This window comes from Centroberyx affinis, unplaced genomic scaffold (genome assembly GCF_046629955.1).
Source record: "Centroberyx affinis isolate AG114_WGS23_722 - 3 ecotype Tasmania unplaced genomic scaffold, CSIRO-AGI_Caff_v1 ptg000621l_1, whole genome shotgun sequence".
NCBI lineage: Eukaryota > Metazoa > Chordata > Actinopteri > Beryciformes > Berycidae > Centroberyx > Centroberyx affinis.
The window spans coordinates 100,862-126,403 of record NW_027279250.1 but is presented as its reverse complement, the minus strand read 5'-3'; the positions used below and the strand labels follow the sequence as shown (position 1 = coordinate 126,403).

The window sequence follows — 25,542 nt, the reverse complement described above, 5'->3', positions numbered from 1 at the left end:
AAAAATGACAATAACAACAATTCAGTAGCTTCCCGTGTCTGAGTGACATCAGTCAGGCTTACACAACCGCAGTGTTCAGTGATTAAACGGCCCTATTCCTCCAGATGATCTGGTGATTCAGCCTGGCATTGTCACCCTCTTAACAGGCTCCACACAACATTTGATTCATGTTTCCCTCTCATGAATATTTGGCTCCTGCTGCCAGAGTGAAAAACATGTTCATCTGTTGTAGCGTTGACAGCTTTCGAGAGGCAAAGCAGCACTTCCCCAATGAAAAAGCTCCGGGGAGGGAGGAGTTCTCTGACAGGACTGTTTAACACCTGTGATTGCAGCCATTGTCTGGTTGCCTCAGCCGGATTCCTCCAGCAGCTAACTGTCTTTATTGGTCCTCGTCTTGTTTACGGCTCCTGTACCGACTACTGGGTAATAGACCGGAACGCTCGTGAAGCACAGGACAATGTGTGCCGCGTGCGCAGTATTCAAACACCAGCTTTAGAAACGCTCCAAGAAATGCCATGTGAGATACCGTCACTTCAGAGGAAAGCCATCTACTTTGCCGTGCATACCTCAATGAACCCTCGCAATTACCACGCGCAGAAATGCTTGTTTGTGTTTGCCAGCAGGTGCATTGGTGCCGCATGACTGAATCCTCCACCGCATTTATGTCGCAGTGATTTCTGCTGTTAACAGAAAATGTCTGGGAGAAAAGGGCAGGTTGTGAAAATATGTGTGTGTGTGTGTGTAGGCGGGTGTGTGTTTGTGTGTGTATGTGCAGTATGAGTACGTTCATTCTAGCGCCTATATGTTGATATGTTGATGATCACACCAGCGTGCAGCAGCTCCGCTTACGTAACCTGCTTGTGTATTCCGTCCGTCCGTTGACAGTGGAAAAGCTGCAGCTCCCCAGTGGCCTTCATGTTTGTTGTTCCATAATGAAAGCCTTCCTCTTCTCAGGATTAGGCTGCAGCCTACCTGGCTCTCACTGGGGGAAACTGCTGAGATTAACACTCGCTCCCCAGCGCCCTGCTCCCAGATGATGACAAAGCCTCGCACACAAGACCTGCTAAAGGCTTTTGCTGGCAGCTGCTGACACTAGATGGTTTCTATACGGCTTCTTGTACAACAAGACTTCACCACTTGAAAGTCATTTAAACAGAATGATTACCGGACTAGTTGTGCACTTTCACGTGCCAGAAGCAATCTCTGATCTGATGGTCTTAAAAAATTAATAAGAAAGGCAAAGTTAGGAATTTTGCGTGCATCAACAGAATGAGTTGATCTCTTTAGGGCTTTGCCAGTTTGACAGAGTAAGATCATCTCACACTTGAAAGAAGACCTATGATGACCTACCAACCATTAAAAGAACTGGGTAATTTGTATAACACTCAGAAAAACATAACACCATAATCGATGCCAGTTGGCTGATAAGCTTCAATGTCTCTTCAGGTCATTAATATAATATGGGAAAAAGACAATACATCAGAAATCCTAGCTGAAGTAGAACAAGAAACTAATTTCCACACAACGAAGGCTTGCATTATTAAATGAGCACAGTGGAAATCTTTTATTTTGCCATTCAAATCACACTTAAGCTTAATTAAAGAGACTGTGGAGGAGTCAGCCAGGAAAATAGACCTTCATAACTAGATTTGGCTTTATTGTTTGGTCTCTACAGTGAGAAAGTATATCTCTCACCCTATTAGGCGAAACAGAGTGTAGGAGAGAAAAACCCAGCCAGGCTCCCTCAGAGGATGTTATGGATGATTTGATGACTGCTCTGGGCAGCTGTACGGCAACACAGTATATCATGGAGCCACAAGGCCCCGCCAGTCTACAGCCCATATAAACACATTGTCCGAGTACCAAGTGTCCCAGCAGGGCCTTGTGCAAGGTCACAGAGCAACAGAGGGCCAAATGAAATCCCATGACGACAGGTCCATCTAGGGCCTCGTACATCATCGCCTGATTTAACAAGAGTTGAACAGTTTGGCAAATTAAACTTTATATGTTGTACTGACGTTGTTTTAGGAAGAGTGTAAAAGTCCGATTTGAGTTGCACCTTGTAGCAGGGAGGAGCATCTCTACTCTGTAGACTGCTTCATTAAAAATCGAACAGACAAACAAAAAACTCCTTTGCCAAGCGTTAGCTTATGATACGGCCTGTTATCCTGTTCTGTTGTTGCTGTTCGCCTACACTCCACTGCTCTTTTCACCAAGGCAGGACAGCCAAGCCTGCACTGTTCATTCTGACCAGCAGATGGAGCACATTCAGTATTGAATCTGACTCATTCCCAAATCACATTAGTTGAATGTGCTCAATCTTTTTTTTTCACTCTGGAAACCAGACGGTATCAAATACAAAAGGCCTACTCAACCTTTAATGAGGAACTGTCTGTTTTTTCATCATAGTCTCTTTTATCTCAGCACAGTTATTGCAGCTAATAGGAAGCAACACCGTTAGTTGCCCAGTCAGATTACGTCTTACACAGAAACGATTATCTCTGTAACATTTCCTAATGTGAATGAATGAACAAATGGAGCCAGCTCCCTCATTTTGATCAGTCCTTTAATTCCTCTGAAATACTACAGGATTTCTTTAAACTCCTGACTCCTGTCTCACCACAGCTATGCCCCCTAAATGAATAATGCATCACAGTCTTTCCAGTTCACTACCTGAGTCTGCTGCCCAATTATTACACCCTGTTCTGGTCTGTTGGTTTTTCACTTTTCCACATTCATTTACCCACTGCAAATGCCATCTCCTTCTATCTCTCACTAGATGAACAGACACTTATATGTCACAGGTCTTAGAGTTCTCACTACGCCTCTTGAGTCGCATATGGGCACAGAAGTGTACTTTGGCTGGGAATGTGAAAGTCTCAATTTATTAGAATGTTATTATGGTGGAAGTCAGATGGATGTCATTCTCCTGGGTGCCATAAAGCCCCGCACTTGATGGCTATGAAATATCCTAGCAACAGCCTGGAAATTGGTGTGGGTTGAGTCGGGTTGCATTTTTTATTCATCTATTTATTTATTTATTTATTTATTTATTCATACAGATTTGTCAAAGTTCATTTTTCATACCCATGATCTGAATTATAATAAAGTTCAGAAGCCTGGCAGTCTTGCCTCCAATCAACAATGTGAACCTGAAATTGATTATTTGTTTCAAATCAATTGTATAAAATGAATCATATAAAAAAAAAAATAGAATTTATGCTTATGACACATATGCATACAAAAGGTAAAACCTGATTTTGACAAACATTTGCCAAATACATTTCTGCAGATGGAATCGTGTACTGTATATTTTTGAGCTATTGAGTGGTGAATTTCAAGTTGATGCGATAAAAAATAGATGCCCCGCATTTTGGAATAAAACACATCAGTTAGTCATTTCTGTTCATCTATTTCTAGATGAGACAGCCATGTGTGTAGGCGTGTTTCAGGAGTCTATATGTAGATGTATCATTTCACTAGACCACAGGAAATGCCAACTCAGACCGGTTGTTGTTTTGGCATACACTCAGGAAGATTTAATAAAGTGAGATCCTGTATTCTCTCAATTCCCTCTATTCCAATGGTTCCCAAAGCGGGGTCCTGGGGCCTCCAGGGGTCCATGAGGGGGTTCTCATCAGCAAAATGAGAAATAGTTTAATTTCTATATTATTTCACTCCCTAGAAGTTAGAATGCATAAGGATGACTATTCTGATGATTTACTTTTGTCACCCAGTCTACAATATAGACAGATATACAATGTTATGCAAAGCAATAACAACAGAAATCTCCTCAAATGGGTTTCCTTAGGACCACAATTTATCAAATGTAGGTCAGTAATTGAAATACACATTGATTTGAAGGTCTTTGACATGAAAAAGTTTGGGAGTCCCTCCATTGTTTCAGCAATGGCCCACTGTAAATGTAGGCCAATAGGACAGTAGGCTGCTGTAAACGGAGCCATTCTATTACCAACCGCTTTGCACAGCTTGACTCCACTAGGGGCAAAAAAAAGTTAGCAGTTGTTGACGTGTTTCAGACAGTTCCTGTTTCGGAATGTGTGGAGTTACGTTAGAGGCTTTTCACACCGCGAGTTGGAGCCTGTCTCTTTTTTTTTTGCCAACGCTGCATTTTGCGCAGGGTTCACGCTACTTTGAAAGCGTGTTCTTAGCTAAAGTTTAGCAGCAATAGCACTATGGACTACATATTGTCCTTTACGGGCAGCAGCGCCAGAGCTGTCAGGGACGCAATCTCCCACAGACTCTGGGCCGGACTGGAGAGTGACCAAAGCCAAACCGAGCCGCACCACACTGGGACAGCACATGACAGCAGCACCTTCGTCTCCAAAACAGGTTAGTTCCACCTCCACGTGTTGTTCGTTTGAAGGAAAACGTTGGAGGTGTCTTTTCTTATCCTAGTCAGTTTTCTGAACAGACCAAACCCCGGTACGTGCTTTTCTCTACAGCGTCACGCCAAACTCCGTTCAGAAATACGTCAGTTTAATGTTTCCTGTCTTATCGACAAACGTACATACCTGGAAGAACATGACTTAAACGTTATACTAATCGTTAAGAGCCACTCCTACACTCGGCATAATCCAATACTCCAAGCACCATTTATTTCAATAAAACTGTAACTTCTAGAATCTGTCAGCACACCCATATTCCACTAAAATACACTGAGGTGGGTGGTAGCGAGCAGTGCGAACCTATTCTAAAAGTTGAGATTCTTTTAAAATAAAGTGCTGCTTCTTTGATTATCTATATGCCGAATTCACCAGAAGACCCCAACTTTTTGTAGAAATCCGAATTTTTATTCTACAGCGTTTGAAGATGATTAGGAGAACATTAAATGCCAGATTTTTGTTTTAACTACGTTTGGAGCTGAAAGTTCGTGCTGCTATGAGCTGACGTTCTGTCAGCTCAGGCTCGTGCAGTAGCGTTAGATGCATTGTTTCCTCTGAGCGACTTTAAAGCAGCGTAATATCTGTAATCTACAATGTCAGTGGTTCCCAAAGATTTTCACATCAAGGACTCTCAAACAGATATGAGTTAGACCACGGACTACCATTTGCTAAGATTTTGTCTTAAGGAATCCCAACTGACAAGATGTTTGTTGATATGGCTTTGTAGAGAGTTATATAACCTACTCTAATGGGTGGGGAGGTAACCACAGTGGACAAAGCAAACCTTTAAATAAATGTCAGTCAGGTTTTGAGTACAGCAAACTTAACAGGCAATGCGAAAGCCTTCCTTATGTACAACACTGTCAGACTGCTGCACACATGTAGAAGGAACTTCACTTCCTTGACAGTGTAGTCATATGACTTAACGGTCTCCATGCCTGTTTCCTATTTCTAAAGTGATGCTAATTAAGCATAACACATCAGTTCAATTCATGTCCTCAGTGGTTGTTGTTCTCTACCAGTTGAGGCTGTTGTGAGGACACATGGGGGGTACTGAGGCATCCCAAATATTTCAGATCAGCTAGCAGTGCATGCTTAAACATCAAGCCAGTGTGTGAACAAGTATGCCCTCAAGGCTTTTCACGTAGGGGAGTATCTCTGTGTTAAAGAAGATAGAATTTTCATGTTATTGTTTTCTCTGTTTTGGATCTCACACTTTGTTCATGGTGAAACCCATTAGTACCTTCTCTGACTTTGAATTAAAAGTGTGTCTATTGAAATGAAAACCAGAAAAGGATCTAAGCTTTCCGCAATAATCTTCATCATCACACGATCCATAGAAAGAATGCTCCACGCAATTGGCTGCCATTAATTGGCCATTTTGAAAACACAGAATATTGCAGTGTGAGGGCGCATTTTCACCCCGCTCTCTTCTTGCATACAGTGGTTGCAGCTCATGCAGAGTCAACAGGGCTCAGAGCTCGGTGGCAGGCAGGTTAATTGTTCGATCTAATTAGGACAAAGATTAATCAGATGCATGCTCTGCTGCTCTTGAAACGCCATGGATGGCAGTCGGGTTCATTAGCAGTCCCTGTACCTCTCTCTCCAGCACCAGAGTGGACCGTGGGGGCGGCTCGTGTCTGCAGGCTACGGCCCTGCTGAGGGGGAAAGAGTGGGACTAACTAGACGAGGAGGCAGGTCGTGTAAGTGGCAAGACGAGGAGAACTGTAGAGAGGATGGTAGATGTGGAAATAGTGAGTATAGGTAGTGCAGCACTACCCATGTGGATGTGGTCGTGCTCTGATGGTATGTTCACGTTACGGGTCTGCCATATAAGCTGCTTTGTCGGCAGCGGAGAAGACAAGTGTTGCCTGGGTGGTCATTGATGGTTCATGTCATCATGTTGGGTGCAGCAACTAATAATGTCATACTGTCTTAGCTTTGTTTTTGCCTCGCTTTTATTTTATTTGGTATATAATCATTCTTGTTAATTGAAATAATGAATCAAGTACATAACAATAAAGTAAATGGCCTACCCTACATTCCCTCTACTCTGTTTGGTTCGCGCTTCACCGCATCATCAGTGTGTGGAAAAAAGTTGAAGCCAGATGAACTTCAATTTGTAGCTGTGCACGCCCGACAAGCTGCTACATTTTACACGCATTTCTGTACAGAAAAGTCTACACATATTAGGAAGACAGAAAGACACCATTGGAGACACAGCGGCAGGAATAAAGCAGGCGTAGAGGCAGGGATTCATGCCCTCCAGTCTCAGCCGTAATAAATCGGCTGCATATGACCCTTCATGTCTTTTTGAATTCGCCATAACCCTGCTGACTGATTCCGACATGGACTTGACTCTGGACATTTACAGCTGGACATTTACATCCACCTGGATCGTGTCAGCGAGGTGACCAGAAAATCACATTGTGGTTGTCTCTGCCCATATATTAACCGCAGATGGTGCAGCAATGTCACCGCGCGAGAACAGGTTTGTCCTCACGACTTTGAACTCCTTTCTACATTGGTAAGGCCTCTCTATCCCCCAAGGGTGTTGCTTCAATTATTTGTCACTGTTGTTTACGTTCACCCCAAAAGCTGACGCCAAGACTGCTGCAATTATCAGCGTGATGCGGAAACTGCAATCTGACTCTCCTGACGGTCCAAACATCATCATGGGTGACTTTAATCACTGTAATTTCGAGAAGTCTTTGGACAGTTTTTTATCAGTATGTCACTTGCCCTGCACACCATAATAAGACACTGGACTGCTGTTATGGCTCTGTCAAGGGAGCTTAAAAATCAGTGGTTAGAGTCCCGTTGGAATCAGAACTATACACCTGCTCTGCACTTACTGAACTGCAAGGTCAGCACTGATGACAGTTCCCAGGCTTTGCATGGACGCTTTGACTACATGGACTGCTCTGTGTTTCAGGAGTCAACAGTATTGATGACCTTGCAGACACAGCATGTATTAATGATAACAGTCTGTCCCAATAACAAGCTGCATTTGGTTGGTATGAGGCAAACTATATAGAAAGGACGCAAGTAAAGAAATAAAAAAAAAATCAGAGCAGAAATATAAACATAGAGGCTAAGCTTAGCAGTAACAGCCTTAGGTCTGTATGGAGAGGGAGGAAGGGTCACATGACAAGATAAACAATACAGTGATTAAGCCTGAAAGACTTTAACTCAGACATGTGGCCAATGAGCTGAATGTTTTGACTGCCGTGATTTTAATTCTGAAAATAATGAGATCTATAGGAAGACGACAGCTGGTGCTGAAATAGTCTTCTCTGTTCAGGAAGTTAGTTATTTCAACAAGCAAAAGTTTCAAAGAGGCGAGATAATGAGCACAAATGATGAGTACAGGCAATATCTAAGGGAAGGTACTTATGACCTATTCTGAGCAACTCAATTGCATCTTCTTTTATCCTCATTTTTACAAAATCACTTCAGCTGCAGAGTACCTAGTCTCTGGAAATATGTAACTGTTGTTCCCAAGGCCAAAAAGAGCAATCCCAGGGAGTTGAATGATTTCAGGCCTGTGGCATTAATTTCCCTAGTGTTGAAAACAGAGAAACTGATTAAAACTATATCCAGTCAATTTGATAATGCATGAGATCCATTACATTTGCATATAGGGCAGAGAGGGGGTGGCCGATGCTACACTTTCTTCATCTGTTGTATCAGCACCTGGGTGGACCAAAGACCCCCGCAAGACTTTTTCTTCAGCCTTCAACGCTGTCCAACTTCTTTCATAGAAGCTCCTCTCCCAGATCTGGACTTAGTGGGGTGGGCAGTGGACTTCCTTACTGACAGATTGTAGGGTGTTTGGGTTAATAGAGGCTTCTCAGAGAGGCGCTTTTCATCCACTGGATCCTTCAGGGTTACAGGACTCTTACATTTTACATACTACTGACTGAGTGGTGCAGCAAACATGTAGAGAGACGTTTTATCGCATTTGTAGATGATTCTGTCATTCTGTTGCAGCAAGGGGGAAACGAACATGGACATGTTGATGACTTTGTGTCATGGGGAATAATTTTTCCTTGAGTTGAATGTTCTCAAAAATTGAGTTTGTGGACAATATAAATATCTGGAGACTTATAGTTGGCAAACTTTGCTTTGCTGAGACAGATGCAGTCTGTAATAAGGTATAACAGTCTTTGTTTTTCCTATGAAAGATAACGTGTGTGGTAAAAGTATGGCCTTGTTTTATTGGAATTTTATTGAATCTGTTTTAACTTTTTCTATTGTAGCCTGGTTTAGCCACTTGAGCTTAAGCAATGGAAATAGATTGAGGAGCTTTGTTAAAAAAGCCAGTAAAAATGCTGGTGTGAGCAAGGCACAACTAACTGCAGTCTTTGAGATCGATGTGGTGAAGAAGACCAATGCCATTCTCAATTGTCCTGGTCACCCATTAGAGCAGTTTGAGTTTATCCCCTCTGGGCAGCACAGTGGACTGCCTCAACTCAAGAGTGAAAGAATCTCTCAACTCTCCCCACTGCACTTTAAATCGCTTCATTTGAAGGTTAAATGATGTAGCATCTCCTGCCTGTTTAAATACTTTGTGTTTCATACAGTGTTGACTCCTTGTCTGGTCCTATCAACTGATGTCTGTATGGCAAGTTTTTATTGGGGGGTTTTGTGTTGTGTTCATTATTTTATTGTGCTTTTATTGTGTTTTTCATTGTTTTGTACTGTAAACCGTGTCTGCAAGTAGGGCTTCATGATTATAGCTAAAATGGTAATCCTGACTATTTTGATAGATATTGGGATCATGATTATTTATTTTTTAGTCTTGATGATTTGAGGAACAAAATTATTTATTGCACTCTTGTCATCTCATATGGACATCTTAAGTATATTCAACTACTGAAAATTCTAAATGAAATGTTTCAATGTTGCTGATATGCCAATATTCTATGAATATTACATTTGTTTATCTTGTAAAGAACTTTGCAACTCTATTTTGGCAAGATGATGATGTTTATTATTATTAACTGTGGAAGCTAAAATTGTGATGTACAATTACACGTTCAATTGTGCAGACCAAATTTCCCTTATGGGACAATATAGTTAGAATGGTAAAAAAAAGTTTTATAGCCAGTGTAGTGACATTGTGACATTCAACATTTAGCTCTATAAGCATGCACATTTGAAAGTGAAATAACATTGTTATTACATAGAAATAGTACTTGCTTGCTTACATTATTCTTAGTCTATTATTAGTATAATTTTGTAATTTGATCTGTTCATTTTTTAATAACTGTTGCCTAGTTAGTTACAGTTGAAATAGTTAGTTCAGTTGATACTAACCAGAGAGTTATTGTGTAGTTAAATGCTGTATATCTGTGTTTTACAAATCAACTTTTACTAACCAATCCAAAGGAAATATCTGCAGTTTTGTACAGTAACCTATGGCCTCTGATGTGAACTCGGCTTTGATCACACATTGATTAGTGCGGGGCTGCAGTGGCAGCGTTATTTGGTTTGTGCCTGTTAAGAATAAATGCTGAAATGACGGACAGACCACAGACCTTCACGGGGTCAATGATCATCACCCCTCTCTCAATATCTGTGAATGTTTGACTAAGCACTCCTATCAGGTATGTCTTTAACTTTGATTTTAAAGATGTACCCATGACCTCAGTCAGAAAGCCAGTCTTTCACTCAAGTCATGAGGGAAATGTCACATTGTTTCCCTAACTGAATTATTATTATTTTTTGCCCCTCTGTCTCTAGGCGTGCTATATTGAAAAGGATAAAGATTTGGCACTAAAACTGTAAGATAAATAAGCTGTGTGCTATTGCCGAGGAGAGAGAAGGTCCATCATGTTGTCAAGTCTCATCCCTCCTGCGTGATAGTGAGTCATGCAGATGGATTTGAAGAGACTCCGCCTTCATTTTTTCCCCTTGATCTCAGCCGACTTCTCTGTGTAGATGGAAAGCAAACTGTCAGTGTTGGTGATACAGTCTCTATTACTAGTTGGCCATTACAGAGTGTGGTTAGAAGGGAGGTGCACTTCAAGAAGCACTTTAAACTACCATGACCCATATCACTAGATGAAAGGTGCTGATCGCCTTTATTTAATGCACCTTTTATTATGTAGGCTAATGTTTATGAATGCATAAATGTTTCCCCAGTGTCTTGTCACAAGAGAGAAACCAAATCGTGGCTTTCTTACAGAGTAATCCCTATACCTGCAATTGGCAAATACAGTAGCCTGTTTAAATCTTGACTCCTGAACAGGACCCTTTGCTTTTGGCTCGATAAGAAGATCTGATAATGCAGAGTTTGTGTTTCTCATAGCTGAGCTCATCACTTCTCCTCCTATTGATTGGAGCTGTAACCTGAGAGGTTAGTGTTGCTGCAGAGATGCAGAGTGCCAGGGCTCCAACAGGTGACGTCAACAGATCAAGATACACTTTTGTGCCATAAATATGTGTAGTACAAAATTGCCCATGCCGACTCTACACTATGTTCAACTATTTGTATCTATGTATTTTCTCTTGAGGCAATCAAAAGATTATTTCATTAAATAAGGTTGATTACAGAGGAATAATGAATGGGCATTGGTCATGAACGCCCATTTGCAGATCATCATTTCTGATCAGTTTACTGGTTGTGTTGGAATTTAATGTTGTGATAAGGATGAATCATAGCATTGTTCTGGAGGAGCATACATTATGTATCATTAACATTGATCCAGCCGGTGCAGAGTTAGACTTCAACCGTACCATTCATCAAGTCCCATTTTACCCCCCCAATGTTGACTTGCAAGAGAAATATTGCTCACAGCGCAATAACCCCAACGCCAATGGATGGAGGAATCATGGTGTGATTAGTGGGCCTGAAGTAAGGGATAATGAGGGAAGTCGGACTGGGTGTGACACCAGAGAGGAGGAGGAAGTGAGGTCCTGCACTGAGGCAATGCCCCGTGGTTTTTGGCTGCGCATGGAGGGTACAGTGAGTGCATTGAGTGCAGATCAATGTGATTCAGTGTATTTGTGTCAGTGGGAAACTTGTAAGCTAAGTTATCTGTTGCAGAGATTTCTGTTAATACCAGAGGTTGATCTTGGCTATATGGGATGGTTTTTATTATGTCCCACCACCATGGTACATGGTATGCGGGACATTATGTTGTCATTGTGACAAACATTTTTGTGAACACAATAAATCAAGAATAATACATGATAGAAACTTCATACTTACACCACAGGTTCCCCCAATAGAGTAGATGATCTGATTAGATGTCGGAGCACCTTGCTGCATAAATTTGCATGTAAATGAGGGAAAACTGATTTTCTTTAAACTACCATAACTCGTTAACGCTTTAAGGTACAGAGTTCATATCAGTACCACCCATGTGTTATGTGAAGACAAGCATGTTGGCGTAGAGATATGTGCTAATTAATACATTAATTATCTTAATTAATGACCTCATTAGTATAACTGGTTATGTTTAATATATCATGGTGATTATGGCGGGGCATTAGGCAGCTCAAGTTCATCTTGTTTTAATTTGGAAACAATTTGATTTGGAGAAATTTTCCCACAAGCTGAAAGTAATGCAGGCAAACACATTTTTGCTATTAGTATTTTTTTTTTTAAATAATACCTTTTCGTTTAAGTCTGCACCAGATTGGTCACTATGGAAACAGTCATTCATACGCCATCAGAATATAAATTGAGATGTGGGTGTGTGTGTGTGTGTGTGTGTGTGAGGATTAACACACCTTGGTGCAGACCAGTGTGTTGCTTTTAAAGTTTAGAATCTGGTAAGAGATTCATCTTCCGATATCAAGCATCTGTAGCGACACACACAAAACCACCGACATGAGCACACTCTGATTAGTTGACGTGGGGAGAGTGTTAATTAGAGTACAGGGCAGTGTGTGTGTGTTAGGAGGCCAGTGCCTCCTAACACACACACACACACACACACACACATACACACACACACACAAAGTGCTGCTCCAGCAAAGTTTTCCATACCAGCTGTAGAGTGGTGTATAGGCTGGTCTGTGGAGGCTGGCAGTGTAATATAGAGCTGAGTGCTACTGAGAGTGTTGGCAGAGGGATGTTGCCTGTCACTCCCTGTTCTCTGTGCTTAAGTTGACAGCTCCACTAGGCCCATGTATATTCATTACAATGGAAAGAATAGAAAGAGCGCAAGTACTGCCAGCGCTACTGCAGAGTAATAGAGCAGTAATGGCCTGTTTCTTGATACTGCAATGTTAACATTTTTAGTCATATTCAGCGGTATTCCTGATGTCTTCTGAGACTGTGGGACTTTTGATTAAGAGAGCTGACATTTGCTGTTGTTGCCTGTTAATACATTCAGCTTGCTATAGATAGTTCTAATCATGTGATATGAAATGTTGCTCTTGATTCCTTTTTCTTTCTGCAACTTGCAACAATATGAGAGCTACAGTAATTAGACAATCCATACACCTACAATTTCTTTCCTTTAGGCTATATGAATTTAAAGTATTAAAAAAGTCCCCAGAAAAAAAACAGGCTTGATGAAGTTAAATATCAGAATAGAAATGTTCTTTCTCAAATCTGGACATCATGTCTGCCTCAGCCAGGTGCCCCCCACTCCATCTAAGGCTATTAGCCACACTGCAGTCAATACATTTTAAATCTCACTCTTGCCTAGGTTTTCCTTTTAAGTAATTGACAGTATTAAGTAAGATAATCCGTTTACATGTTGCGTTGCTGTTAGGGGCTGTAGTGAGGACTGTGTTTCTGGCAGAGGAGTTGTCTGCAGCCAAATGTGAAGTGTATCCCAGGGTGTGAGATTACTCTGTCTCAAACAGCATGCTCTCTGTAGCATCCACACACAATCCCTGGCACTATCAAGACCCTCTGCACACAAAAAACCCATTTTGCCCCTCTCAGCTCTCTAAATCATGGCACATTAATACGTATGATATATGATACTTAGCATGCAATACATAATACAGTAGTTCTCTTTGCACATGGGAATAAGACCCACAAAACTCTAGAGTTGTCTTGGCTGCAATAAAGTTGTCATGTACAGCCTAACGACATGGTGTTAAGATAACAGCACCACCAGCTTGGCTTTAAAGCCCTAGTTTGTCACTTCCTAATAGTCAGCACTTTTCATTCCAGTTCTATTTGAGGAAGCATTTCATTGTATATACTGTACTGCACTGACCGAACAGACTGTTCTTTTCACGGACTGTTGACTTCAAGTCAGAAGTAACGACTCTCCATCCATCCCTCTTAACCCAACAGTGTGGTCTGCATGTCAGCATAAGAGTATCCCCTCTTTGTTTAGTTTTTTTACTGTATGACACTTGTTTCTCTTAGTGCAGAACATAAGATATTTACTCTCCCATAGCACATCGGCAGGGATTTGATGGGGTTGTTGATCAATACCAATGACTCAGCAATTACTACTTGCCCAGGTGCTGAGATTTCTGGCTGTCAATGTTGTTGCAATTCTTGATAAAAGTCATAAATAACTTGCTTTCTCACTGTGTGAAATGTAACAGCCGAAGTACAGGCTGCGCTGATTGTAGTCTACATACGTCGCGAACACCCAATCCAAAGAGGCAGTCCGTCCTCCCTCCCTCACCATCCCTCACCGACCTTCTGTGAAAGTCTACAGCAGTGTTGCACTACTCCCGCCTAGCACCTGTTCGGCATGGCTGTGGTGCAGAGCACTTGCCTCCCCTACCGTCGAGGGGCTTTCTAAAAATAACATCCGGGGGGGCTCTACAGCCAGCAGGCAGGGAAGACAAGGGAGCAGAGGGAAATTGGCTGCTTGTGTGTTCTATCAGACCATGAGGGAACGTTACTCACATAGTTGTTGTCTCTCGAATTCCCTTCCCGCATCGGTTTGTCATGGCTGTTTACAGATTGAGGGAACCATATTTTTAGCAGCCATGATTCATACTCAACAGATTGCATATGTACAGAACACACTGTTTTTAGTCAAATACAGAATGCAGTGGCCTTTGCATTTATCTGACGCTCTTGTCCAGTTACTTGAAATAAATGAGCAGGTAGCAGTTCATCGTCTTGTTCAAGGATGCTTCGACAGGACACATGGTTGTTGATAGACGCACATTGTGCCTGTCATGTGGCCCTGTCCTTTTAGTCACAACCATGCACTCAAGAGGACTAGCTATGTCTAGGTATGACTAGGTGTGTCTAGGTATGACTTAGCTGGATTACTATGACATGTGATTTCTAAATGCATCTCCAACATACACAAAGAAAATCAACATTTTCTTTCCCAAAACAGAGATTACCATGTACCTTGGTTCCTCTCATACCATTTCTGCCTTTAAAGTGTCGATAAGTACCATTTTTACTGCCCCATCCATCTGTGGGGGTTGATAGGGTTGTTGATCAATACCAATGACCCAACGATTACTTCACCAGGTGCTGAGATTTCTGTGTTTCAAAACCCACATTGTCTTCCTTGTTCCCCATCAATGAGCATCCTGGCAATCTACTGTTTTTTTGACAAGTACTGTTGGACCTGCCTGCCAGGTGTTCGATTTGATTACACTTTCTGGTTGTTAAGTTTATTTTACAGTTACTGTATGCATATTGGAGAAGCATTGGATTTATACTTTGTTGTTAATGTAGCCAATTGAGTCCCTGACCACTTCCAGAGGCGGTTTGGATAATCTGACCTTAAGTGTGTCTTGGGTACATTTACACCTGGATTTTATGTTTTTTTCTCATTCAGTTACAATCTGTTCACTAAAGACTCATGCCAGGCGTAAAAGGGGTCTATGTGAGTTAGCATAATTTGCTCTTACACAAACCTTTCAATCAGGATGTTAACTTTGTTTTGATGTCCTTGCACAAGATCTTCGCAATGTGCGACTACCTAATACTCACTGACTGAAACATTCTTTAGAGCTGTTGCTAGGTGTTTTTCATTGGTGTTTCTGATTTTTTTGTGTGTGTGTGTGTGAGAGAGAGAGGGAGAGGGAGAGAGCTGATCTGCAGGGCTGTAGCTGCACTAATCGCTAGTCAGTCCACTGTGAGCAGATCTACCGCTCCGCTGCCTGCCTGCCCCTCAGCCCTACACTCAGCAAACACATTCTTGGACTGGCTAAAGATGGCAGCGGGGCCGTGAAGCATTCTCCGACCATTTTTATACGGAGAAGATGAGATGGTTCTCTAATGAGCCATTTCTCTGGAACTTTTCTTGTGTCCCCAAGTAGCTCTATGTCAGAAATGTATCACACAGATTGACTACAGACACCCATTTGATTATGTCTCAGGGACCCCCATATGGAAAGATGTTTTGTTTTTGAATTCAAATTAAATTGTATAACTGTCTACACTGGAGATAATTGTAGTTACAGTAGTGCAACCCATGATTAGAATAGCCATTCTTATACATTTTCTAATTGGAATAATCTCTAGTGAATTAAATTATAGGGAAATCAAATTATTCCTCGTGTTGCTGGAGATCCCCTGGAGCCCCCTCAAGGATGAACCCCACATTGAGAACCGCTGAGCTACAGCGTGCCGTGTTATGTTGTCTCAGAGGGTAGCTAGCCGTGAGGCAGTGTGGAGGGCCATGGCTCGGTTGCAGTCATCATCACGCATTTTTTTAGTCATCTGTGTTGCTCAGACAGGCACCAGTCCTTGTGACCGTTTACATCCCAGCACAGTGAGAGGAAGCCTTTGTTTTCCTGACACACAGCAGCTCCTTTCAAAAGCCAAATCATACAGCTGGACTCACAGTTGACCTAGTGTCGTTGTGTTATAGAGACACTGCGGAGCGCGTCATACTTCGAAAGCCACGCCCACCGTGGGGGAAAACAATATCGCTAACAAACCGGCAAAAACGGCGATCGGGGGGAAATCTTTTCAGATACAGACAGCCTGACAAGGTTTTTCCTGTTTTCGAGTAGACAAGTATGTCAAAGAATTATTTCAGCACACTGCCTCCAACAGAGAGGGAAATGTACATTGAAAAAATGAACTTAATTGGCCTCCATCAATGTCCTTTTTCATTACTCCAATAAAGCTGGATAAATTATCCCACACAGTGACCTGAAGTGAAATACTTCGAGATTTACCACTACTTAATTTAATCACCAAGTAAGATAATAAATTGACCTTGAATAATTTCACTTAATATTTAAAAATCTGAAATACAGCTATGCTTTTCAGACTATAAGTTTGAGCGACGCTGACGTGACATTGGCTGTTAAAGTGGATTGTTGCTAAGTTATCTTACGTTAGCTAACAAGTCAGTGAGATTTCTCATTACTTTTGCACCCTGGACTGACAGTCAATACAGAGCAAACTATCCACACATGAACACAACTCATCTGTTGTATAGGGAGGAATTGGCTCAGTAATGTTAGCTTAGTAGCAACCTAATGTTAGGACAGCATGGTAGCTTTTAAACACATTTTAACATACAGGTTATCTTACAAGAATATAACTAGATAATTACTGGTAACTTACTTACCAGTGGCAAAATACTGGCCACATTATAAGTGTATTTACTCTCAGGGTCCCAAAGTTTCCCCCTCTTCTACCATGAGCCGCTGTCAGCACCTCTCTCCTTACAGCCTGGATCCACATTTTTCTTCTTACCGGCTCCTTGTTTCTCCTTAACGGCTCCAAACCTTTTAGGCATGTTTTTAGGCATGTTTAATTTGGGCAATAATGACAGTGATGTGCATTCAGTCACACAAAGTGAATGGAGAGCGGTGCAGTGATTTCCCCCACGATGGGCGTGGCCTATTTTATACACTGTTTCTATAGTTCAAGCCATTAATACGCCAAATCAAATGTTCTTGATGGGAAATGGCAACAGTAAAATCACTGTGGTAATTGTTGGTAATGTGGTAAAATTAGATAACTAGTGACCTTGGCTCACCTCTATTACAATTTTTTGCACAGCACTGTTTAGCAAAGATAACTGCATTTTCTTTATCTGGACTGGCAATGGCCACAGGCTCGTTTCTCCATGGTTTTTCATCGCGCCCTCTGCATCTCCCAGTGCTTCAGATTCTGCCATTTTGAGCAAGTTATACCATGCTGTCTCAATGCATTACCATACAACAATTTATGTTTAACAAGGACAAACGGTGTCATAGATATGAAGCACTCTACACAGTTCAGCAGTATTGCAGACCAAACAGTGATTCTCAGCATGCTGTGTGCCATGCCTCCTAACAGCCACTAGGGGCAGACAGGCTAACCGTGAGTGAATGAATGAACGAATTAATGAATATGTGAGTTACTTTCCACGAGATGCTTCACATCCACAAAAAACAACAACAAAAAAAGCAAACACTATATCAAAATAGAGGGAAAAAAGGAAAAATACTTTATCAGCTTGGACGCTGGCTGCAAAAATGTGGTTCACAGTTTTGAAAATCGAAATTCTTTTACCTAGAATGCAGATTGATTAGATAAAACAAACAGGCTGTGATTTATGGACAAGTAGCTTCGTACTATAAAAGCAGGGCTTATTTAGGGACGACAGATGCTCCTGGTTTCCTATGGAGTGTGATGAAACTAGAGCCTTTGTTATTGAAGATGCCCCTGCGCTGAGCTCCGCTGTGCGTCTGCGAGTGTGAATAAAATGCCCATTTCTTGTGCCACCATCCATGGTGAGGTTTAATTTTATAATTTTAGACCAATCACTGCCTCACCATGTGCAAACACCTCTGCAGCTGCTAATGCATAGCTCTCGCCTTCTCTTTCACTCGCTCTCTCTCTTGCTCTCCGTACCTCTCTCTCTCGCCCTCTCCCACTCCTCTCATTCTCCATTATTTGGGAATCTGGGGCATTTGAGCATGATCTTGTGTTAGCCCTGATCATGCACAGCTTGTATTGGTTTCGTGTTGACAATCGTGTATAAGCACATGAGCCAAGCTATGAGAAAAGCAAAACACAATGGCGCAAATCTTTATTGTTTTTGCAATTCTATAACTAACAAAGCAGATCTACACCTCTACTGTTTATTGACTTGTTTATAGTCTGGTTGCATGCAGTCTGCTGTACTGCCGTGACCTGGAAATAAACAGAAACACAATGGATTATATTTCATAACATGAAGGCATGGGATCTCAGTTATGACACGTTGCCTCCAAATAGCACCCAAAATGCAATTTTATTATCCGCAATCCACAGCTACAGTTTGTATGTTCCCACATCCTAGCCTCACTTTCAGTGAGGCTAGGATGAAAACCAAACCATTCCCATGGTTTTCATTTTGATGCTGAATAAGTGAATGGGTGCACACCCGCAGTTTGCAAGTTTGCCCATTGTGCTTGCTCTGAAAACTCCCTATCCAAGGCTTTCATGGCACTACAGGTCATTTCTGTACAGTAGCCTACTGTACATTTCATGAACGGAAGCCATTGTATTTTCTTCTAGACTGATATTTACACCTGAAGCAGCCCTGATTTCCCCCTCCCTCCCTTTTTCTGCCAGGCAGTCCTGAGCCCCAGAAATAGCAACACTGGTGTATGACTCATGTTTTTAGCTATCTGAGATGCTTGATGACAATAACACAAGGAAAGGGACTTATTAGTCAATGGCAGCACCCGATAAAAGGAAAAAGTTTAAGCGAGTCATCTGGGGGCATTGGGGTGACACGCATACATGGTAAACCTGTCACCCCAACTCAACGTCAAATAGTGACCTCCTGCCCTTATTCTAAATCTACTCCCAGGTCCAGTCTTAAATATAACTCCTCTTGCCAATGCCATAGTACCCCCCACCCCCTGAGGCCATGCTATACATTCTTCGAGCCCATTTGCCCATGCTCCTTGTTCTTAGCTCTGTGCCCTAGTCAGAGACCAATCTCCTCCCCTTCTCTATCCATTCCATTCCCAAGAGTCTCCTTCCAATCTCTTTCATCTCCCATCCTGTCTTCTTCTACTGTCTTTCATCTCCTGGCTCTATATCCCATCCACCCTCTGCCTTCATGCTCGTGCCTCCTCCCATCCTTTCCCAACCCCCCATCCTCTTCATGTGCCTTCTACCACCTAGTTCCACCCTCACTCACTTCTTTGTCCTCTGTGCTTCCATCTCCTCTATCGTCTTCTCGATCTGAAATCCCCCATTAGCCAGCCCTCATTAAGCCCTGAACCCCTTCCATTTTCTCTATCTTCTGCCTTAGCCCCCCTTCACCTTCTCTACCTCTAAATGCTCTCCTATTTTCCCTCCACACTGTATCAAACTCTTCATCTCCACCTTCAACCCCACCAGTTTCCTACCCGTTACTTTACCCTCCACCACCTTCATTCTTCTGGGATTTAGTCAGGAACACAAAAAGGTAGAAAATAGTGATGCCCCTTTGAAAATTAATGGAAGTTGTATGTCCTACAAACCTGAGAAATCCCATCCTTTATCCTTCACCTCACATTTTTCCCTCCATCTTAACCCCCCCAAATTTTTCCTCTACATCTCCAACCTCCACTCCCTTGTTCAGCTCCCTCTTTTCCAGTCGTCATCCCCCATTACCCCATCCACAGTAACTCCAAACCCTCTCTTCTTATCCATCCACTCTCTGGTTTAGCCCCCACCCTCTCTCTTCTCCATCTCCCCCCTTAGTGCACCCCCCCCAATCGATCTTCCCCCAACAAGTCCTCTCAGTTCCAGCCTCTCGTCCTCAGCAGCGTCCTGATGGAGGACAGCCTGGTCTCTGTCTGCTGTGAGAGGCAACAGGGGGAAGGCAAGGTGAACTGCATTCAACGCCTGTCATTGCGCTGTGTGGTGGGCTAGGAGGAAAGAGAGAGAGAGAGAGAGAGAGCGAGCGCGAGAGAGAGAAGGACAGCACGCGCGCGCAAGAGAGAGAGAGCTTGGGAGAGAGCAGAGGGGTAGAAACAGACAGAGAGAGAGAGAGAAAGTGGTACGGCGCTCACAGCTCACATCGCTGGCTGGCTGGCTGGCTCGCTCACTGTTGACGAATGAGCTGTCTACCCACAGGGCTGGGAAACGGCAGCTTGTGACAAGCTGGGGAGAGAGGAACATGAATGTAATGCGTACCTTGCCTCGCTTGCTTTCAGATACCGGCCAGAAGAAGACCCCAGAGAAGAAGGATGGGAGGCGCATGTCGTTCCAGAGACCCAAAGGGACCATCGAATATTCTGTGAGTAACACAACAGAAGCAACTCTTCTGTTTGTGTGTGTGTGTGTGTGTGTGTGTCTGTATGCGTGTTTGTCATTATGTGTTTTTCTGCTCTTTCTGCTCCTTTCTCTCTGGTGCTACTGCTGTTTCGGTGTATCTGCTGGTCCTTGGCTTAGCCCTGAGTAGCTTCAGCGATATCCTAGCTGTAGCGGCTGTGTTGGTGGTGCGGTGTGTTGTGAAGGCACCCTGCCTGACCATGCTCGGTATCTCATTAGTGAGGGGGAGAAGCATTTTCTGTATTTTGCCAGTGTAACACGTGTGCCTCATTCAGCGACTGTTTACATAAAGAGGACCTTGTGTGTGTCCACAGGCGGACAGGCTACGGCAGCTGATAGACAGCCTATTCTAACGCCCGGTATGGATTTATTCTGTTGTTAAAGACATGCCGTACAGCAGCGCAGCACGCCGTTTTGCATGTTGATGTATAGAAAGGAGAGAGAAATCGTAGCTGCCGTGTACGTTTCTCTAGCCGGACGAGAGCAGAACAGAGGGGGAGGACTGCTGGCAGGATGTGTGTTTGTTTTTCCATTCGTTTTCTGTGTCACCTATCAGCAAGCATTCCACCACTGAGCGCACTCTGCTCACAAATGACCTTCCAACTGCGTTGTCATTTCTATTGATTTAGCTGTTGTGTAGGAGAAGGGGAGGGGAGGCGATTGAGAGAGAGAGAGAGAGAGAGAGAGGGAGAGCGAGAGGGTGAACGAGAAAGAGAGGGGTAGAGAGAGCTCCGATTCCCCGGCGTGAACTGAAAATGGAGCCTGTCTCTGCCTTGCCTGGTTGTGTTCTTGAAATGACCCTCAAATCCAGCTGCAGTCAGGCTGCTTTTCCTCGCCTCTCCGTGGCAACAGTGAGGAGCAGGGATTGCTGTGGCTGAGCTCTGACTGTCTGCCTGTGGAGGAGAGAGGAAGGGATGGAGGGAGGGAGAATGGAGGGAATGAGCAAGGGAAGGGGAGGGAGGACAGGGTTGGTGGCCGCTCATTTCTACACCACATTGATTTTGGCTCTCGTTGACATTTCAGTCTCTCCTCGCCAACTCCTCTCCTTTTTTGTTTCTCTCTGTTTTGACAGTCGCTCCACTTTTGTCCAGAAGTGAAGCCTCCACTGTTATCTGGGCTCTCTGGTTGTTGCTCTTGGCTCCTGGAGATACTGCAAGCTTTGCTGTGATTGGCTCCCCTCCCCCATCTCCAACACCTCCAGCAGCACCAACAGCACCTCCACCACACCCCCCTCCAACCTGTCTGTCTACCAAGAGCCACTGATTGACAAGACCCTTGTTTTCCTTGCTGGGGCGTTAACAGCCTAGCCTGTTACAACAGGATATTTGTCAAAGCCAAAGCACTTTGTCATGGCCTTGATGTGGGCAAAAGAGTGAGAAAGAAAGGGAAATGGGGAAAAATACACAGGGCATGGAGAGTTTACATTGAAAAAACAGTAGATGCAGGGGCAAAATGCTCATATCTCAATCACACAGCATAAGTAATCATCTCCCTCTGCCTGTCAGGCATTTCTCTCTCTCTTCCTCTCCCTCTCTGTGATGGATGGATCGAGCACTGCCAGTGATTGTGTCCAGTAGCTTGACATGCTGCGGCAGCACGAAGCGAGGAGGCTGGGGCCCTCGGAGGTTGTTTTAGGCGGCATGACCGACCATCTTAGTGTGCCGCAGCTGTCTCTCTTCTCCCTCTCTCCTCCACAGCATCTCCAACACTGCGAGAGACACACGGCAGACAGCGTTCCGGTGATTGAGAAGCGGCTTTATCTTAAACTCATCTCCCGCGCTCGGGGGATGGCCGGTGATGTTTCCTTATTTCGTTTTCCAGCAGATAAGTTTATAATCTTTCGCCCAGCGCCCACAGGAAAAAGGAGGGTTTCCTCTTATCCATGCCTTATCAATAGAAATCTCACTCCCACTCTCTCTCCCTCCCCCCACTCTCTCCCTCTCACACTCTTCTTTCTATCTTCTTTTTTCATATTGAGAAATAACCTGAACAGCTGCAACCCATCTGCCTAGACACTGATAACGCCAGCCCATTCAGCCAAGTCCAGCTATTGGCTGACCTGCATCCAATTAAAAAAGTGTTTGAACTCTCTAGGAACACCAGAGATAGCTGAGGAGACAGAAAGACACAGACAGAGAGGCAAAGAGCAACACAGAGGTGAGAGATGCAGGGGAAGCTTTGTCTTCCTACCAATTGCCTGAGAGGGCGGCCAGTCAAAGTCAAAGAAAATGAAGGACTGAGGAAGTGTGGGCCCCACATATTTATCTCCAGACATCGTTTTAACACGCCAAGGACACATGCTCCAATTGGGCTTCTATTTTGGATTTTTGCATGAACACCGGGGGCCCACAGGGACATCTTGAATAGCAAATTGCTGCAGATAGGTTTTATGTTGAGCTGTACTTAATTGTTTTGCCTGCACCTCCCTACCCACCACTGTTACCCTCTCACTCAGTCCGACTCTCATTGCAGTGCTCTGAGCATAATTGGCACAGCACCTCTCATTACATTTTGTTTAGTGGCACTGCTTATGATCAAGAGAACATAGTTCTAATAGTAGGAATATCTCGATTCTAGTTTGTAGGTTGGGGAAGGAAGTAGAAAGTTATCAGTATCCATGATATTGTACATCTCCCGCAACAACATGAGGGGGTTAGTCATCATTATGACAATCATTATGTATACTGAGTAGGGATGGAACGATATGCTTATTTCAAGGTACGATTCGATACGCGATGTGAGGTTCACAATTCGATACAACCACGATGCAATGTGATAAAAGTTCTATGACAACAAAGCAGAATTAGTTTTTTTTCTAAATCACAAATCTTTCTAGCGATGCCATTTGCTTGCTAGAATGTAAACAACAATTTAAAAATGCGATTCATTTTTCTGCCCCACGATACGTATTGTCATATTTTTGTATTGCAATATATTGAATTTCGATATATCGTCCCATCCCTAATATTGAGTGTGTGTTTGGGTAGTAAAGTGGGGATCATAGCGCTCATTCATTTGCCAGAAAATGTCCACTCACTTTGACAAACGTGTCTAGATGCAGTTAATCGCCAATTTACATGTTTTACTGATGCTCCAACTTACTGTATGTATGCTCCAGTTGTGTCACGATTGTCTCACAGCTGAAGAAGGTGATGGCTGGTAATGACTGTGGCACGGTCACTCAGTGTCGGCCCGTCTGCATATTGAATTGATTACTGCTGGGCTGTTGGGGCGAGAGGAAACACTGGGCATTAGAGGAGTTGCGGGCATTAGATGAGTCATACACAAAGTGCCAGGTGTGTGCGCATACATTGACACACACACACACACGCACATCAGCAGCAATCTTAACTCCACATCCTCCTGACAATCAGTCACCCTGATTGCATTATTCACTGCTGGGTAGGAGAGGGGATCCCACTGTTTCAGCGCTTTCACAGCTCCCTGTCAGAGAGGAAGAGCAAGGCAAAGGATGATCGAGAAATGATGGGAGGAGAGGGGTGTGGAGATGGGGAACGGAGGATGATGGAGGGATGCAGGGAATAGGAAGATGAGGGGATAGAGGTGAATGCATGGAGGGAAGAGAGAGAGAGGTGGATAGATAGAAGGACAGAAGAATACACAAACCAGGCATCAGCAGCTCAGTCCTATTACCTTTCTGTCATTTAAACCACATGCTCCACCCACAGGCTAGAGGCTGTGCTCATTGTTTAAATTTAACCAAGGGGGAATCGTAGGGAGATAAAACACTGTTTCTCTTTAAAACCTATAGCTAGCCAGTGGCGATACATTACTTTTTTTTTTTTTACATGTTTTGTGTTAACAAGGGGGATGACATCTCCTGTTATAACAGCCCCTAGCTGTAGCATTTCCTAGGCATGGCATTGCCACAGACCTGAAACAGGTTTTGCCTTCTCTGTCTTTCTTGTGTCTCATTAGATCCCTGTATTATTTGTGTTGGTAAATCAATGGAAAGGCTATCGCTGCAGAAGCACAGCGTCTTTGGTTTTGGGTCAGAGCCTGACACAAGGATGAATTCATGAGAGCTTGAAAGTGAGACAGTGAACTTGCTCCACTTGCTCTGTGTCCCCTTGAAATAGAAAGACAGAATAATGTGACTTTCTCCCCTGTCACTTGTAATGGGTCTAAAATTAGGTCTCCAAATGATCAGCAAGGATGCAGTCGCACACAACACACATGCCATTAGGGCAGTAATGACAAAGTCGCCATGGCAACTGTCATGCTAAAGCAGGGATTCATCCTTCATTATAAACTGCTGGAGCAATAGCTCCCCTGATATGGCATTATGGGTGATTAAACCATATAGGCTACTGGAGTTTTATTATTAGTTTTAGTTTGATGACTCACTCAATTCATTGCGTTTATTATGATTTGCATTTGACATTTTTCTTTTTTCCCCCTTGTTTTCTGCATTGAAAATCAGAAGGGGCATTGCATTGTGTAGTACCACTGCAGAAATAGGTCTTACATAAAAACGAGGATTAGCCAATGTCCTGTGAATGGCTGCACTTAAATACAGGTTAATCTAACCATGAAGCTATAGCTCTGAGATAGCATCTTACTTCCATAGTTGACCTTTTGCAGTAGCACTTATAGATTCACTCTCATGTTCCTACCAAGATGCCAGTTGGTCTTTAATGGAGCCATTAGTCTTTGGCTGTCCGACTGACTGCCCTTGTTGGATCTGTGCGTCCTCTCCTGTTCAACAAGGTGACCATTAGCTACATGTCAGTCACTCTCAAGATGGCCGCCACGGCCTTCTTCTACCCTTCTCCTCGAAGGGGGGGTGTCACCCTAACTTGAAGTGCCTTAATTATTAATCCCCAGTTCCAGATGAATAATGGGCTTTATTGATCCAGAGGATAAGGAGATAGGGTCTACCTGTCATTAGTGGCTATGATCCTGATTGTGACGACTCCCTCTCCTTCTCTCTTTCTCTCTCTCTCTCTC

General features: G+C 43.3%; 1 protein-coding gene across 2 annotated transcripts in view; it reads left to right on the top strand.

Annotated features, from left to right (window-relative positions):
• The first annotated feature begins 4,071 nt into the window (after positions 1–4,071).
• oxr1a (oxidation resistance 1a) overlaps positions 4,072–25,542 on the top strand; it is a 59,696-nt gene continuing 38,225 nt past the window's right edge. For both annotated transcript variants that reach the window (XM_071518681.1, XM_071518680.1), the window contains exons 1-2: positions 4,072–4,353; positions 20,454–20,536. In XM_071518681.1, coding sequence (XP_071374782.1) covers positions 4,197–4,353; positions 20,454–20,536 — 240 coding nt within the window. In that variant the 5' untranslated portion in view covers positions 4,072–4,196. The remainder of the gene's footprint in view (positions 4,354–20,453; positions 20,537–25,542) is intronic.